Source organism: Cervus canadensis, chromosome 11 (assembly GCF_019320065.1).
Source record: "Cervus canadensis isolate Bull #8, Minnesota chromosome 11, ASM1932006v1, whole genome shotgun sequence".
NCBI classification, from domain to species: domain Eukaryota; kingdom Metazoa; phylum Chordata; class Mammalia; order Artiodactyla; family Cervidae; genus Cervus; species Cervus canadensis.
The window spans coordinates 48474833-48493713 of record NC_057396.1 but is presented as its reverse complement, the minus strand read 5'-3'; the positions used below and the strand labels follow the sequence as shown (position 1 = coordinate 48493713).

Sequence of the window (18881 nt, the reverse complement as noted above, 5' to 3'; positions counted from 1 at the left end):
CTGCATGCACCAGAGATTAGGGCCTTGTTAAGGGTTTGGATTTCATGCTGAACATCAGAGAAATTATATGCCTAATGTGTTTTTATTTATTTATTTATTTTTTTTCTAATGTGTTTTTAAAAGATCACTTTGGTTGTTGTTGGGGGAAGGCGAGTGTGAACGGAAGTTCAAGCAAAGATTCAAGTAGTGGCCTTGGCTGAGTTGTTGTTAGTCTTCTTGTATCCACACCCCCATCTTTATTCCACCCTCTAAAGCTGACAAATGAATCCTTCTAAAACACAAACCGAATCATGTTATTTTCCTTCATTAATTCAACCATTTATCCATTGCACACACACAATTTTTTAAAAAGTCTTTGCTGTATTTCAAAATGTTTGATGATTTTCCACTGTCTGAAGTTCGTACTCCTTAGGCAAGCTTTTAAGAACCTTAATTTGTAATTTAGTTCCAACCACTTCATGTCCTCACTCTCCATCCTCCAGGCCTTTAACACTTTGCTTCTCAGCCACAGAGCTACACTTGGCATTCTGTATAAAACATGAAGTTCTCCTGCCTCTGCTCTGTGCCAGGCTGTCCCCCGTGCCAGCACTGCACCTCTCTGGTGATATCCTTCATCACCTCCAAGGCCAGCTTAAATGTCATTGTCTCTGTGCTTCCCTAAACATACAAACGTCATCAAGAGTTTACTTATGGTTACAGCTCTCCCATGCCTCCATTGTATAGTAAAATATTTGGTGTAAATTAAAAACTACAACCCAGGTGATCACCCACCACTGGTTTTAAATAACAGAACCAAAAGTGATCTTTGAGATGATGACACATCTTAGGTGAAAATACCACAAATGCTTGCCTCAGCTTCTCATCTACTGGAACTCCTTGGCAAGGAGGCATTTTCAAATTTAGTCTGGGGCAATTCCTATAATTAGAGCAGCTGGTTAATTAAGAAGTTAGTTCAAACTACTGTTAAATTAACCATCTTCTCTCTTAAATGAACGGTTTTGGTCAAATTACCAATGGTTAAACTGCTTAATTAGCCAGTTGTTTTAATTATAAAATGTACAACTTTGAAAGCCTCTGATTTCCATTAAGTTCAACTGAGTTTTTTCCCCCTGCTTGTGTCATTAAGCTGGTTTCCTGCTGTCATATTAACACTGCTGCCTCCTGAGAGAAAAGGCAACTCTTTTCATTGAAGAAGACACAAAACCCCAGGACTTCAAAAGGAGGCTTTGAAAATCTTTCAATTGGTACAATTATAGAATGTGATCATGCATTGAGTTTTCCCACAACATGTCCCTTCCCTTTATATATGCCAGCGTCAACTGTCCTTCAATGTCCTTGTTTACTAAACTGGGAACTAAACTCATCAATCCAGGATGAGGATAAACAACTTCATTTTCATTATTTCTCCTTCAAGATTGGAACAAGCATTTAGAGCAGGGCTATGCAGAAGAGAAAGAGGGAAAAACTGGGGTAACCCCAGCCAAGAATATAATTACAGGATATTTTTTCCATTCAATAGACCACAAGTCCCTGAAGGGCAGATACAACCCCCAGCATCTGGCAAATAGTGTGTGTTCAGTAAATGTTGGGGTGCTTTTGTTTGCTTGTTTTGAAATTCTAGAGATATTTTAACAAGGCAATCTGCAATGATTTGGCTCTGGCAGCTACCCACTTTTTAAAAAATCTCTTTCAAACTTCTTTCAGCTTTTTAATTACACTGAACTACTTGGACTTGCATGTACCATGCTTTGCTGACTCCACCTTTCTGCTCATGCTATAATAAGAGGAGTCTGAGTTCCCTTCATTTAACCTCCTTATATATTTACCTCTCCGTGTACATTTAAATCAGTTAAAAGAAAAAAAAAAAGATGGTCACTACAATCAGGCTTTTCCCTTAGAGAGAGCAGCTGGGATGGTAGCCAGGACCCACGAAGTATGATGGGTAAAGGTAAGAAAAGGACACTGCTTCCTCCTCATTTTTTCTGAACACCATTATAATTCAATTTTAAAATGTCTGACTTTATAAAAATGTCAAGGACCCATGAAAAATGACAACAAAGCTATGTCCTTTCAAAGAGAATTACCTTGGCATGCAAGGTAAGTTACCCTGGACCTGGGAGTCTTCTAGGCACTGAGATTCCGCAATTGAAATGGGCAAAGGAAAGGATCAATGGCCTTGAAAATAATGTTTGTAAATATTTGAAAATATGTTCAACCAACTAGTAATCAAAGACATGCAAATTACAAATAAAAGGGATGGCATTTTTAAACTTATTAATATCAGTAAACGTAAAAAACAACACTCAATATTGATGAGTATATAAACAGGGATTCTAAAATACAAAAGAAACCTACAAAATGGTTCAATCTTTCTGAAGAGCAATTTGGTAATACACATCAGTAGCTGTAAAAACATGCATTTTCAAGGACTTCCCTGGCAGTCTAGTGGTTAAGACTCCAAGCTTCCAATGCAAGGGGCTCAGATTGGATCCTTGGTTGTGGGGGAATTAAGATTCCAAGTGCAACCAAAAAAAAAAAAAAAAAAGCACCAAACCTAAAAATGTGCATTTCCTTTGGCCCAATGATTAGACTTTTAGAAATATATATTCTATGTAAATAATCACACAATGAGAACAAATACAAATGTGCAAGCATGTTTATCATACCTGTTTACATTTCAAAATTTTGGAGACAACTTAAAATTTCTCCAAATAGCAAGCTAAGTAAACTGCTATTGTCCATCTTTCTTTTCAAAAGGATCTTTTTTTCTATTGAACTTTTTTCAATAACATTTAACATGTCCCCATTTGATCTAGCTTTAAAATCAAGAATAAAACAAAACGTTACCTCAGAATTAGGTAGCTATCAGATACTAAAATATATCACAAAACTATAGTAACCAATAGTATTAAAACAACTTGGTACTGCTATCAAATATACAGATAGATCTATGAAACAACACAAAGTTAAAATACAGTAGGTTCTACATCTATATGGAAACTTAGTATATGATAAGGTAACATCCTCAAATGTATGGGGAAAATGTTGGATGTTTCAATAAAGGTTAAAATAACTGGCTGCCCATTTGCAGGGGGAAAAAACTGCATCCACACCCATTTCTAATTCCAGATGGACCACATGTTAAAAAAAAGAAAAACAGGAGATAAATGAAGGATTTTTAAAAATAATCTTGAGGAGGGAGTAGAGATCTTTCTAAGCATGAAGCAAAATCTAGAAATCAAAGATTAATGAACTAAGCTACATAAAAATTTTAAACTTCAATTCAGCAAAAAGCAAAAAAACAAAAGTCAAGGGATAAATGACTAGAAATAACAGAAAGCATTTATGATAGGAAAATGCTTATTTTCTTACTATATGAAAACTATATAAAAGTTCTTACAGATCAAAAATGAAAAAGCATACAATTAAAAAGAAAAATGGGCAAAAATTATAAACAAGCAGTTCACAAGAAAAGAAATGCAAATGGAAAAAAAAAAAAAAAAGACAAACTTTCTCAAGAAATGCAAATTAAAATCAGACATAATTTTCACCAGCAAAAAAGTAAGATGTTTTAGAAAACCCAGTTTTGGGCCAGAAAATAGAAATGTAAATTAACACGACTTCTCTGAAGGGCAATCTGACAATACTTACCAAAATTTTCAACTCACAACTCATTGACTCAGCAATTTCAATTCCAGGAATTTATCTTACAAATGTACAGGAACAACTTTACAAAGATGTATAAAAATGGTTGCTGCAGCATTTTTGAAATAACAAACTGAAAACAACCTAAATAGCCAGCATTAAGATATAGTAATATACACACGTAACATACATGTTCATATACCATAAAACTTTCCTGAAAAATATACAAGAAACTGCCATCAACGCATACCACTGAGGTGTAAGACCTGGAAACAGGAGTAACACCTGGAAAGAAAACCTTTCATCATATATCCTTTTGTACAATTTCTATTTATTTTTAACATCTGCATGCTTTTATAATTTTCAACAGTTGATAATTTTAATTTATTTTTAAAACCTTCCTCAGAATACATAGCAGTTCAAAATGAACTTATTATCTGGTTATGGGATAAGGGATGAGTCCAAGACTAGGGGACAGACAGGTCTTGAACATAATCCTTATTTTTTAATATACAAGAAAAATTAAAACAATGAAAGTCTAACAAAATGTGCAGTGCTTAGTCGCTTAGTCATATCTGACTCTTTGCGACCCCATGGACTGTAGCCTGCCAGGCTCCTCTGTCCATGGGGATTCTCCAGGCAAGAACACTGGAGTGGGTTGCCATGCCCTATTCCAGGGGATCTTCCCAACCTAGGGATCGAACCCAGGTCTCCGGCATTGAAGCCAGATTCTTTACCATCTGAGCCACCAGGAAAGCCCACAAACAAAATGTGAATAACTGCCAAATCTGGGCTCACTGACATATTACCTTTTCACTTTTCTATAATTTTTTATATCTTTCAGAATTAAGTGTCATTAAGAGAAACATAACCATTAAAAAAAAAATCCTTCCAGACCTCCCTGGTGGGCAGTGTATAAGAATTCACCCGTGGATGCAGGAGACATGGGTTCTGTCCCTGGTACGGGAAGATTCCACATACTGTGGAGCAATTAAGCCCCTGAAATACAACTACTGAGCCCCACTGTAGGGCCCTCAAGCCACAACTACTAATCCGGCAGGCTGCAACTACTGAGGCCCAAGCACCTAGAGCCTGTGCTCCACAACAGGAGAAGTCACTGCAACGAGAAGCCCATGCACCACAACAAAGAGTAGCCCCCACTCGCTAAAACATGAGAAAGCCCACACAAAGCAACAAAGACCCAGTGCAGCCAAAAATAAATAAACAAATATATATAAAATTATTATTTTTTTAATCTTTCCTTAACCCCACATCCCTCTCCAGCTCCTGCCAGTTCTCTCTCCTTCCATTCAAAAACAAACTTCTTAAATATATTGTCTGTAACAGCTTTCTGTAACTCCTGAATTCCCATTCACTTGTCAACGCAGTTGATTTTCACAACTGACCTTACCACACCTACACAGATACTACTCTCCCTAAGGTCACTTCTATGTTGTTAAAACCAAGGGATATCGATTAGTCTATATCTTTTGGAAGCCCCTCTCAGCAGCACACAGCTGAAACTGGTTAACCACCCTCTTTTTCTTAAAGCACTATCATTTTGGTTGCCATGAAACTATACCATCCTGGTTTTCTCCTACCATGTTGGCCTCCCTTTTCAAGCTCATTAGCCATCTCTTTCACCCTCTACCCAATTGTTTAATGTTGGAGTTCCCCAGGGCCTGATCCTTGGGCCTCTTCTCTACTTGTGTTCCCTGGATAGTCTAATTCATTCTCAAGAAAAATCAACAGTATGATGACTTTCAAATTCAGTTTCAACCCAGACCTATATTTTGAGCTCAAGATCAGTGTCTCCAGTGGACTACTTCGTATATTTTCCTCATAAGCACTCCAACTTAACATATTCAAACACCAGACTCAGATTCTTACCCTACAGATTGTTCCATTTAAGGCAGTATATTCAAAACAAGTATGTAGAATATTTATTTATTATAGTGGAAACATATTCACCATAGATTAAGTGGAGGAAAAAAGCAGATTATGAAGCGTTATATATAATTTGTTCCCATTACTGCAAGACAAAAAAATACATATATACACACAGAGACAGAAAGAGAAAGAGAAAAAGCAGGAAAAAGATCTGGTAGGATATACACCAAAATGTTAAGCAATAATTTCTGGAGGATAGGATAGGATTACAAGTGATTTTTATTTTCTTCATCTCCTTCAGTTTCTTTGTGTGTGTGTGTGTGTGTGTGTGTGTGTAGTATTTATTTTCCATATTCTTTAAAATGCATGCTTTTCGCTTTTATGATCAGATTTTCTTAGCTCTTTTTTCCTTTCCTGATAGGATATGGTATAAAATTCAGAGCGTCAATTATTAAGTTTTCTTGCTAAAACTATTTAATTTAAATCTAGTAAAATTTTAGATCTAACTTCCAGTTTGCAGGAAGGGGACAGAAGAACATGTCATAAAATACCACAAGGAAATAATCAGACAAATTAAAAAGCAAGGACATTCTATAAGTCAAACAGTCTAGCCTAATCAAAAAGCATCTGTTGCAGAAATGAAATAGTGAAAGAACTGTTCTATATTAAAGGTGACATTATAGCAAAATGCAAAGTATGACCCTTCTTTGGGCTCTTGGTTATAAACAATCTCATAAAAGACTTTTGGGGGACACCCAAGGAAGTAGATAGAGTATTAGATGACACTGAGGCATTATTATTAATTTTCTTCAAGGAGATAATGCTATTGTGGTTCTTTAATAGAATGGAAAGAATATCCTTGTTTCTAGAAATGCATGCTTAAGTATTTATGGGTGAAGCATCATAACATCTGATCAAGAAAGCTGAACCTGACAAAATGTTAACCATAGTTGAATTTCAGTGATGGGTCTAGAAGTGTTCATTATATCATTCTTGGGGAAAAAATTATTTCTTACAACACTGTAAGTTTTCAAATGGCAAGGACCAAATCATCTTAATTTTATACCCCCGGCATCTAAAATGCAGCCTAGTCCAATAAATATTTGTTAAGAGAATGAATAAATAAAAAGAAGCACATATTTTGAAAGGTTGGGCTTTAGGCCTGGTGGAAGTGGTGATTCTCTACACATTGCTGCCATTGTCTGAAATAATTAACAGACGTAAAACTTATATCGTGCACGGCACATAATAAGCACTCAGTAAATGTTAGTTCCATTCCTTACTCCCATCCTTTTATTTCTGATACTTTGTTTTGGCCACACCATGTGGCTTGTAGGATCTAATATAGCTCCCCAGCTAGGTATCCAAATCATGCTCCCTACAGTGGAAGTGAAGATTCCTAACCACTGGACCACCAGGGAATTCCCTGTTTCTGTAACTCTTTAGTCATATAACAGATGTCATTATCTAATGGCTGCTTTGAAATCTGTCACATAATAAAGTAAAAATGGCAAGTAATAGGATTGAAACATTGAAATTCATTGAGTTAACCAGATTGAGTGGATTTATTTTGGATAAAATCCTGTAGAAAAAGCCTTAGCCTGGTAGATAATGGACATGAAAGACAAGGTCTGGAATAGTAGCAAAAATAATAATAAAAATAGTTTTTTTTTAAACATTTTTGAGCACTTTATATGTTTTACCTCACTGAATCTTCAAATAATTCACTGTAGTTTGTACTATAAATTCCCCTCATTTTTTAAAGTGAGAAAACCAAGTCATAGAGAGGTAGTTAAAGGTCACAGAACAGTATGTGGTAGAGCTGGAAATCTAAACCTACTACAGAACTCTTGCTCTTAACCCAGAATTTATGTTCTTGCCCATTGTCCAATTCCATGTGAGGGGTAAGACTTGGTCCCAGCCAATCTTCCCTAAGATATATTTGGCAACTTTTCAGACAAAATTATACTAGTGCTAGAGGGTCACTTAAATCAACTAGACCACATCAGGAAATAACTGCTTACCTGCAGAACAGATGGGATTCTCTCCTGAAGTTCTGAACCTAAAAAGAGGGAGAAAGCATGTTTGGTACAGTTAGATGTGCACATTTTATTTGCACAGCTACCAAAACTTGTATGCTCCTCATTATAGATATGTCCATACTACACTTTTTCTTATGCTATCCTTCTCTTCTTTCCATAAATATTATTAAGTACTTACTATAGGTCAGACAATGTTTTAGGTCCTGAAGATGCAAAAGTAAGTAAAACATCTCTATCTATGGTCTAGCTGGTAGAGAGATGAGTAAACAGATGTGAGCCACAATATAGTCCTGGTACAGAGCAAAAACACATACAAGATTTAGTGGAATATACAGGAAGGTGTGATGATTTCCACCAGGGGATGAAACTATTTGAACTGAGTTTTTAAAAACAAAGAGCTATTCTCAATTGTTTAGCCTTACAGAAAAAGCATTCTAGGCAGAGATATGAAAGTAGTATATCTGGGGAACAGCAAGCAGGTGGGTGTGAGTGGCACTTCAGCAGCAGGGAAGCGGGCAGGGCAAAAGAGGTAACCAGGGACCAGGTTATAGCAGGTTATGAAGACCTCATAACCGGTGGTAAGGAGCTTGGTCTTTGCTCTGTGTGGGCAGTGGGAAGCTCCTGGCAGAGTTTAATCACAAAAGTGATGTGACCAGGTTTAAGTTTTGGAAAGTTAACCCTGGTGAGTAATGAATGGGAAGAAGTGAAACTGAGAGAAGAGAAACTACCAGTCAAGTGGTTCTTACAATAGCCGTGCGTTATTAGGACACATTTCACAAGTAAGGCTGATGGGGTTTGTCCAGGAATTAGATGTAGAGTAAGAGAAACAACAGTAGCAAGAATGACTCCAAAGATTCTGTCCTGTGCAACTAGATAATCGGAGTTGTCATTTACCAAGAAATGGAGAAGGAGTAAGATGGCAGGGGAGTTAATGCTTGAGATGCTTAAGAAACATGTAAGGGGAGATGATGAAAGAAGAATGCTGTGTGAACATCCTAGAGGGATACAAATATTAGCTATATTTAATTACTGTTACCTTACCCCAAGAGGGAAATATCCTTACCTCAAGAGGGAAAAGGCTTGCTTAACAATGGTGTCATTCTTCAGACACAGCACCTATAGCAAAACAACCACATTAGACCAACCATAAGCATTCACAGACCTCCAAGTACCTCTTCAGAGAGGCTAGAAACCCACAGTACACAAACCAAAACAAAACTCAAGTCTCTTGTCTAGCAAAGAAGCTTCCCTACAGTTAATACCAAACATGCAGGCAAAGCAAGGCCATGTTCTTTCCTATTTCACCCACTACAGAAAATGCTGGAAAAATAGAAGCCCCCCTTTTTGGGGCTGCTTTTTTTTAATTCACCCTATTTCCCCTTTCTAATTTGATTTATATTTTCTAATATCAACAATCATTATGCATGTGTCAAGCCCAGGCAGCATGCAAGGGACTTTCTGAATTCTAATGCTCAAAACACTGCAAGGCAATCCTACAGGTGAAGCAACTAAGGCCCACAGAAGTTATATTCCAAGAAATTACAGCTAACAAGTGGCTAAAACGACTGCTTTACTCCAAAGACTATGTCTCTATTATAGCATACTGTCTCTTTTAATAGTAACAACAATAATAACAACTATACCAACATGAACAAAATAATGATAATGAAAGGAGGTAGTTGTAGTGGCAGCTTCCCTTCCCAATCTTACCCCTAATAACCCAGTTATTTCTATCTCACTCAGCCCTGCTGGCACTCACTCAAAAGATCACTGGTATAGCTTTACTAAGGTCTTTTCACAAGGAGGTCTTTTCATAAAGTAACTGGATAATAAGTAATAAATGGCCTTAAGGTTCCATAACATAAAGAGAAAATCTTGTCCACTATGATAACAATTTCAACTCCTTCAACATATATATGTTAAAAGCCCATTATGTGTAAAAGCCTTCAGAAACAAAGGAAAGTCTGAGAAACTGTCATAGACAAGAAGAGTCTAAGAAGACAGACTAAATGTAATATACTAGGTAGGATCCTAGAACAGAAAAAGGACCCTGGATTTTTTTTTTTTTGACCCTGGATTTTTAAAAAATGAAAGAAATATTAGTAAAACATGGACTTGATAATAATATATCAATATCAGTTCATTAATTATAAAAAGTATACCATACACATATAACAGTATTGTATGACTCCATTTATATGAAATATCCAGAATAGCAAATCTATAGAAAAAGAAAGACTAGTGGATGCCTTGGGTTGGGGAGTCTGGGAAGCTGGGGATGACAACTAAGGGATATGGGACGTCTTTGGGACTTCTTTCTGGGGTGATAAAAAAGTTCTAAAATTGCTTGTAGTGACGGTTACACAACCCTGAATATATTAAAAGCCATTGAATCGTACATTTTAAATGGGCAAATTGTATGATATATGACATATCTCAATAAAGCTTTTTTAAAATTTAATTGTCATTTTTAGGAATTTGAATAGCTGAAGATATGAACACACATTTGTATTAAGCAGCTAAGTAATACCACAGCATCATATGATTAAGTCAAAATAGGTGGCACAAACAACTGATACCTCTAGCAGGAAATCCGGGTGTTAATGGCAAGGAGAAGTTCTCTAGCTTTGGAGATGTTACAGATATTGCTGAGAATCTGCCCAAAGTCATGAACCTTCTCCCCAGACATACATAGACACAAATATACAAAAGGCTGCATACTGAGCACAGAGAATTATATTCAAAATCTTTAATAACCTATAATGGAAAAGAATCTGAAAAAGAATATGTATATATTAATATACATATATAACTAAGTCACTTTGCTATACACCTGAAACATGGTAAAGCAACTATACTTCAATTTTTTTAAATGCAGAAAAAAAACGCAGGATGTAGAACCAAATAAAGTGAGGGAGGAAAAAAAGTTTGCATACTACTTCAAGAGATTCACTTAAACTCTTAATATCCCCCACAGACCGCTATGCTAAAACAAGAGATCCTCAAAGGCAAGAGTCATGTCATCCTCCTCTCAGGCACACTGTTGTTTTAATAAATAAATAAATGATTAGGAAGAAGTGAATGACTGCTAATAATTGCTACCATTTATTACTACCCACATCTATTTTGTTGAGCACCTACCATGTGTCTAAATCATAATGTCATTACCAGATAAGTATTACTATCCTATTTTACAGCTGGGGAAACTGAAATTAAGTATGATTAAGTAACTTTAATCGTAACAAAGTCAAACAGCTACTATCAGAACTAGCATAGGATATTAGGTTTCTGACTCCAAAGCCTGTAATTTCCCCCTATTCTACACCCTCTCTCCCATAAATGAAGGTGTCAGTGCTTAGGAAATCAGAAGAGAAGAGTTCAAATTTAGGAAAAGTCTCCCAGAGAATGTAAGGTCATGAAGATTGGGATATGAATAAGTAGAAGGAAGGACAAAGTATATAGACTACCCTAAAAATGACAATTAAATCAGATACTAAAAGACTCTGTAAACATGTGTACAACATTCTTAACCTAATGCTTTTATGCTTAAGCCAGCATAAAAGAACAGTCACAGGGGCTCCGGCTGGCTCCCCCACCACTGGCCACCATACCTTGATCAGTAATTTTCCCCTCTCTGGAGTTAGAGCCAATTACTCTAAGGTCCCTCCAGGGCCAAGATCTATCAACCATGACAAACAGAACAGAAATCAGAGTGAACAGAATGTATTCTTAAATGGGTCACTTCATACAGAAGAGGTATTGGATGGGAAGAAAGATCTAGATAAGACTGATCTTTCCTCACTTTAAATGTTCAGATTTCTGAGTCTCCACAACAGCTATGAATTTAATTATCTAAAAGCCAACCCTTTTTAAGGGTGGACAACTGTCTGGAAGACAACCAAATTATGGCATGAACTCTTCCTTTCAGCTCTGGGAAATGTGCTTCCTCTTCCCTACAATGCTTGGCATTATTTATCAGGACAAAAGCAATCTATTTTGGGACTGTGTCCACAAATACTCTCTCTCCCCAGTCAGCAAAGGAAGAGCAGCTCCAGCTCTGGAGCAAATGGAAGAGGAGGCCAGTGACTCTAGTGAATGAATGAATGAGGACACAGATGCCCCAGCGGGTTACAAAAACACTTGTCCCATAAGCTTGGGAGTCAGGAACCAGGAAAGGACTACACGGTGACTTAAGAACCAGTCATGGGGCAAAATCTATAGTGTGTGAGCAGCTTCAGACACCAGAGTCCTGGGGTGGGTGGTGACAGAAGTGGGTAAGGGTCCTATGAGTCAAGCATCTGAGAGCTGTTCTATGAGTATTAACAGAATATATTTGTATACTAACAAATATTACTTAAAATAGCATTGTTATTATCACTTACAGACTAACCCTTTGTTCTAAACACTTTGCTCAATTTTTCATCAATCCTCTAATAGAGGCATCGAAATAACTGCCATTTTTTATAGAGGAAAAATATAATTTATATAATGATGGCCTTTTCATTATAGGGGACTGGAATGCAAAAGTAGGAAGTCAAGAAACACCTGGAGTAACAGGCAAATTTGGCCTTGGAGTACAGAATGAAGCAGGGCAAAGGCTAATAGAGTTCTGCCAAGAGAATGCACTGGTCATAGTAAGCACCCTCTTCCAACAACACAAGAGAAGACTCTACACATGGACATCACCAGATGGTCAACATCAAAATCAGACTGATTATATTATTTGCAGCCAAAGATGGAGAAGCTCTATACAGTCAGCAAAAACAAGGCTAGGAGCTGACTGTGGTTCAGATCATGAACTCCTCATTGCCAAATTCAGACTTAAATTGAAGAAAGTAGGGAAAACCACTAGACCATTCAGGTATGACCTAAATCAAATCCATTATGATTATACAGTAGAAGTGAGAAATAGATTTAAGGGACTAGATCTGATAGACAGAGTGCCTGATGAACTATGGACAGAGGTTCGTGACATTGTACAGGAGACAGGGATCAAGACCATCCCCAAGAAAAAGAAATGCAAAAAAGTAAAATGGCTGTCTGAGGAGGCCTTACAAATAGCTGAGAAAAGAAGAGAAGCTAAAGGCAAAGGAGAAAAGGAAAGATAAACCCATTTGAAGGCAGAGTTCCAAAGAATAGCAAGGAGAGATAACAAAGCCTTCCTCAGTGATCAGTGCAAAGAAATAGAGGAAAACAATAGAACGGGAAAGACTAGCGATCTCTTCAAGAAAATTAGAGATACCAAAGGAACATTTCATGCAAAGATGGGCTCAATAAAAGACAGAAAGGGTATGGACCTAACAGAAGCAGAAGATATTAAAAAGAGGTGGCAAAAATACACAGAAGAACTGTACAAAAAAGATCTTCACAACCCAGATAATCACGATGGTGTGATCACTCACCTAGAGTCAGACATCCTGGACTGTGAAGTCAAGTGGGCCTTAGGAAGCATCACTACAAACAAAGTTAATGGAAGTGATGGAATTCCAGTTGAGTTATTTCAAATCCTCAAAGATGATTCTGTGAAAGTGCTGCACTCAATATGTCAGCAAATTTGGAAAACTCAGCAGTGGCCACAGGACTGGAAAAGGTCAGTTTTCATTCCAGTGCCAAAGAAAGGCAATGCCAAAGAATGTTCAAACCACCGCACAATTGCACTCATCTCACACGCTAGTAAAGTAATGCTCAAAATTCTCCTCGCCAGGCTTCAGCAATACATGAACCATGAGCTTCCAGATATTCAAGCTGGTTTTAGAAAAGGCAGAGAAACCTGAGATCAAATTGCTAACATCCACTGGATCATTGAAAAAGCAAGAGAGTTCCAGAAAAACAACTACTTCTGCTTTATTGACTATACCAAAGCCTTTGACTCTGTGGATCACAATTCACTGTGGAAAATTCAAGAGATGGGAATACTAGACCACCAGACCTACCTCCTGAAAAACTTGTATGCAGGTCAGGAAGCAACAGTTAGAACTGGACATGGAACAACAGACTGGTTCCAAATAGGAAAAGGAGGACATCAAGGCTGCATACTGTCACCCTGCTTATTTAACTTGTATGCAGGGTACATCATGAGAAACACTGGGCTGGAGGAAGCACAAGCTGGAATCAAGATTGCCGGGAGAAATATCAATAACCTGAAATATGCAGATGACACCACCCTTATGGCAGAAAGTGAAGAAGAACTAAAGAGCCTCTTGATGAAAGTGAAAGAGAAGAGTAAAAAAGTTGGCTTAAAGCTCAACATTCAGAAAACAAAGGTCATGGCATCCAGTCCCATCACTTCATGGCAAATAGATGGGGAAACAGTGAAAACAGTGACAGACTTTATTTTTTGGGGCTCCAAAATCACTGTAGATGGTGACTGCAGCCATGAAATTAAAAGACGATTACTCCTTGGTAGGAAAGTTATGACCAACCTAGATAGCATATTAACAAGCAGAGACATTACTTTGCCAACAAAGGTCCGTCTAATCAAGGCTATGGTTTTTCCAGAAGTCATGTATGGATGTGAGAGTTGGACTATAAAGAAAGCTGAGTGCTGAAGAATTGATGCTTTTGAACTGTGGTGTTGGAAAAGACTCTTGAGAGTCCCTTGGACTGCAAGGAGATCCAACCAGTCCATCCTAAAGGAAATCAGTCCTGTATATTCATTCAAAGGACTGATGCTAAAGCTGAAACTCCAATACTTTGGCCACCTGATGCAAAGAGCTGACTCATTTGAAAAGACCCTGATGCTGGGAAAGATTGAAGGTGGGAGGCGAAGGGGACGACAGAGGATGAATGGGTTGGATGGCATCACTGACTCGATGGACATGAGTTTGAGTAAACTCCAGGAGTTGGTGATGGACAGGGAGGCCTGGCGTGCTGCAGTTCATGTGGCAAAGAGTCAGACACAACTGAGCGACTGAACTGAACTGGACTGATAGAGGGAAAAAACAAAAGCTTTTAAGTTGCCAAAGTTTTAGGTTTGGTAAGACATGCCAAGAATTCAAGCCAATCTAACTCCAAAGTCCATGTTTTTCATTCTGGTGTGTGTTTGTGTACACGCGTGCTCAGTTGCTCAGTGGTGTCTGACTGACTGCAACCCCATGGACTATAGCTCACCAGGCTCCTCTGTCTATGGGATTTTCCAGGCAAAAACACTGGAGCAGGTTGCCATTTCCTATTACAAGGGATCTTCCTGACCCAGGAACTGAACTCACCTCTCTTGTGTTTCCTGCACTGGCAGGCAGATTCTTCACCACTATACCACCAGGGAAGCCCATTCTGCCATACTATCTCTCAAAAACACAACAGCAATTAAGAGCAGCAAAATTCATATAATAATAATAGCCTAAACAGTTTTACCATTTTTTTGAGTACTTGCTATATGCCAAACATCATTTCCATTAACCCTCACAACCATTCTATGAAGCAGGTATTTATACTCCCATTTTATTGTGAGGAAACCAAAGCTCAGAAAGATGAATTAACGTGTCTGACGCACATAGCTAGTAAGTGATGTTTGAGATGACCTTTTCCTAAGTTCTTTCAAAATTGCTTTTGTTTGTAGTTTTTCCTTTGGCCTTTCTTCTGAATATGTATAATATGGTGACTATCAAAGCCTGTCTTTGCACTGAGTCTTTATAGCAGTTAGAAACACAAATTAGAGATTCATACAGACCTGGGTTTGAATATCAGCTCCTCTGAGTTACTAGCTGTATGATCTTTGGCACGTCTCTTAAAAAATATTTGTCCTCACATACTATATGATTTCATTTTTATGAAAAGAGCCAACTCGTTGGAAAAGACCCTGATGATGGGAAAGATTGAAAGCAAAAGAAGAAAGGGACAGCAGAGGATAAGATGGCTAGATATGCTCACTGACTCAGTGGATATGAATCTGAGCAAACTCTGGGAGACAGGGGAGGACAGAGGCTGGCCTGCTACAGTCCATGAGACTGCAAAGAGTCAAACTTGACTTAGTGATGAATAATATCAGCAACTTTAGGCCAAGTATACTGAAGACTGGGGACACACAGACATGAAGAAAATACAATTGCCAATCCACAATCCTTCTAAGGAGGAAAGCTGATGTGCAAATTACTTATTATACTGCAATGAGAGATCAGTATAATGGGCTGCACAGGTCACAAAGAAATGAAGGACTGACTGCTGGGAAGATCAAGGAAGGTTCTCATTCCTCATTTCACACATGAAGGAAACCAAGATTATTATCAAATTAGGGAGATGTAAAATACTCAGAAAAGGAGAGGCAGTGGGGTTTTAGGAGGGATAGAAAATCTAGGCTCCAATCTCAGTACTACCACAAAAGAGACTATTGACCTGTAAGCAAGGCATTCATTCATACAGGCATTTGGTAAAGCATTCGAGAACTATTCTGTATCAGGTACTGTACCAGTAGTTTCCATCTCCTTATCTGTTGCACCTGCCAAGATTATCTCATAGCAAGATTAAATGAAATTATGAAAATGAAACCAGTTCATTAGCTGCAGAATGTTAACATTCCTATATGTATAGTTCTTCACACAAAATACCTTACTGACATTATTTTCTATAATTTTTACAATTCCATACGATGGGCATTATCACTTGCATTTTACATATAAGAAACCGAAGCAGAAGAAGAAAAAAAAAAAGAAAAGAAACTGAAGCAGAGGCCAAATTACCTGCCTAAGCCCACACAGCTAGCAAGAGGTAGAACACAGCTCTGATGTAAATCCCATAGATGTAAAGTATTAACTAACACTTCAGACAGGCAAATACAAGACTGCATATGATTAGGTGCCAAGAGATAACATCAGCTAAGAGTTCAAAAAATAAACACGCACTTTGGCTAGAATGGTTTGCAAGCTTTTAAGGAAAAGATGAGATCTGAGCTGGGCTTTGAAAAATGGAGCATTTGGAGGTGATGAAAAAGTAAGGGCATTCTGAGAAAGCTCCTAGAGCTCAAAGACTAGGAATTCAGTACTGGGTAAATAAAGAGGACACTACCTGGTCAAAAGTGACAGGTCAGAATAGAAAAAAACAAAAAAAAGGAAAAAGGAAATCAGTAACAAAGCAATCTGAAAGGGAAAAGTGGCATCGGACTCAGAGGGGCCCTATATGCCCTTATACCTTAAGGTGATACCCTATGACAGATTTCCATGGGTTTTTTAGGAGTATGTGTGTTGTGTGCTGTGTGTAGTCGCTCAGTCGTGTCCAATTCTTTGCTACACCACGGACTGCAGCCCACCAGGCTCCTCTGTCCATGGGGGTAGAACGGCTAAAAACAGTACACCTTGAACAATGACCCTCCCTTTCAGCAGCATTCCTCAGATTCAAAGCTTTTAGAGCAGGATCTTGGAGTCACCAATCTGACCGTCTTTAACAATTAAATTTAGAAACTTTCCAGTTTGTTTGTTTTTTTTTTCCTCTAATTCCTTTCACCGGATCTAGTCAAATGCTCACAATCTGGCTAAAGTGAACAACTGGGAGTTATTTCGTTAAGAATAAAGTGAGGTTTAGGATCTTAAGGAAACAAAGCTAGAGACATTCAGGGACTGCCCCAAAGTAAGGCAGATCCGTGAGCGACAATGATCATGTTGATTTATGTATCATGGAGGTATAGTCTCCAAATTAATTCCTCAAATAAAATTTTAAAATAAATTGCTAAAAAAAAAAGTCATTATTCTAAACAGTATGATACAACTGAAAAAGCACAATTTTAATCTGTTAAGAGGACAAAGGAAAGCAAAGGAATGCTTTATGGTGGTTCATACGGTTTTACTGCAGTCACGTCACTAAGGCCTTGTAAGTCAAAACGTTCTTTTTATTATTACACTTCCCTATCGCCAAGTAGCCTCACATCCCAATCTGTTCAATGAGTCAAAAACGGTATTCTTAGAAAAAAATCTGGAAGTTGATAACTTAAAGCAAAAATAAAACGATCTGCTGAAGGTCATAGATACTATCCGGACCTATACGGGTGATTCCCGTTGCAGGTCTCCTCTCTTTCCAGGCCAATGTGCGGCGACGGTAGCACGGAGGGGGCGTGGCGCTCGGGTAACCGCAGCCGAATCCTCCTCGGAACAGAGAAGAAAGCGCAACCCTTTGACGGGGCGCCGCACGTGCTGCCGGGAAGAGCTTGTTCTTGCCCAAGTCTCTTACCCGGATGTCGGCAGCCGCGTGATAGCGCCGCTGCCCCCTCCCAGCTCCGCTCTTCTCAGCACCTCTCCCGCGCCCAGCTTGGATGGACTGCGTTACCTTTCCTAGTGCTCGGTTCATCCTTGGCGGCAGCGTGGCCCGTACTTTTGCCAGATGAAGATGGGCGCAACAAGCCGCGACCCCAGGGTGTCTGAAAACACTGACGGAACGGCCTCGATCCAGTCCGGTAACAATATCCGACCGAGACTCACTCAACTCCCGCAGCACCTTGGTTCCGGCCGCTTCTGAGACTCAGTGTCTAAAAATCCCCTCAGTCGCCGTTCTCATTACAGCTCAAATGTCACTTTCACTGCTACTTCTCCAGGCAGAAATAACTGCCATCTCTGTTTTGCCCCAATAATTTGCAGACAATTCTGCTGTTTGATCTGCCATACTATATATCATCGGTTTCCCCGATAGCTCAGTTGGTGAAGAATACGCCGGCAATGCGGGAGACCTGGGTTCGATCCCTGGGTTGGGAAGATCCCCTGGAAAAGGGAACGGCTACCCATTCCAGTATTCTGGCCTGGCGAATTCCATGGACTGTATAGTCCATGAGGTCTCAAAAAAGTCGGACACGACCCTGATCGACTTTCACTTCACTCACTATATGTTAATTATTTGTTAATTTCTCTTTCCCGTGTTTAATTGCGAGTTTCTCACAGGTAACACTAGAGGTAAAAAATCTGCCTGCCATTGCAGGAGGCGCAAGAGATGCTGTTCTATACCTGGGTGGAGGAGATCCCCTGGAGAAGGGAATGGCAACCCACTCTCTAGTATTCTTGCCTGGAAAATTCCATGGACAGAGGAGCCTGGCAGGCTACAGTCCTTGGGGCTGCAGAGTTGGACACGACTGAGCAACTAAGCCGCAGCAGGGACTGAAATCCTGCCTGATTAATTCATTCCAGGGTCTAGCACAGGACATGGAAATCTGACTTCTAACCTCTATTTAAAAGCTGAATGACCCTAAGTGAGCCTTCATGACATTCAGTTGCCTCATAATAATTGATAATAGCTATTTTTTAGTGAGTGACCACTGTGTGCAGCGCATTATGTTCAGAGCATCAATTTATTCCTTATAACAAGCCTATTAGTGAGATATTATCACTGGGT

The 18881-nt window shown here is 38.7% G+C and overlaps 1 protein-coding gene across 1 annotated transcript in view; it reads right to left on the bottom strand.

Annotated features, from left to right (window-relative positions):
- MRPL48 (mitochondrial ribosomal protein L48) overlaps positions 1-18219 on the bottom strand; it is a 48902-nt gene extending 30683 nt beyond the window's left edge. Inside the window, exons 1-3 of the mRNA XM_043482419.1 lie at positions 17829-18219; positions 8641-8693; positions 7560-7597 (exon numbers count right to left, since the gene is read on the bottom strand). Of these exons, the coding sequence (XP_043338354.1) occupies positions 7560-7597; positions 8641-8693; positions 17829-17849 (112 nt within the window). The 5' untranslated portion in view covers positions 17850-18219. The remainder of the gene's footprint in view (positions 1-7559; positions 7598-8640; positions 8694-17828) is intronic.
- Positions 18220-18881: the final 662 nt, after the last annotated feature.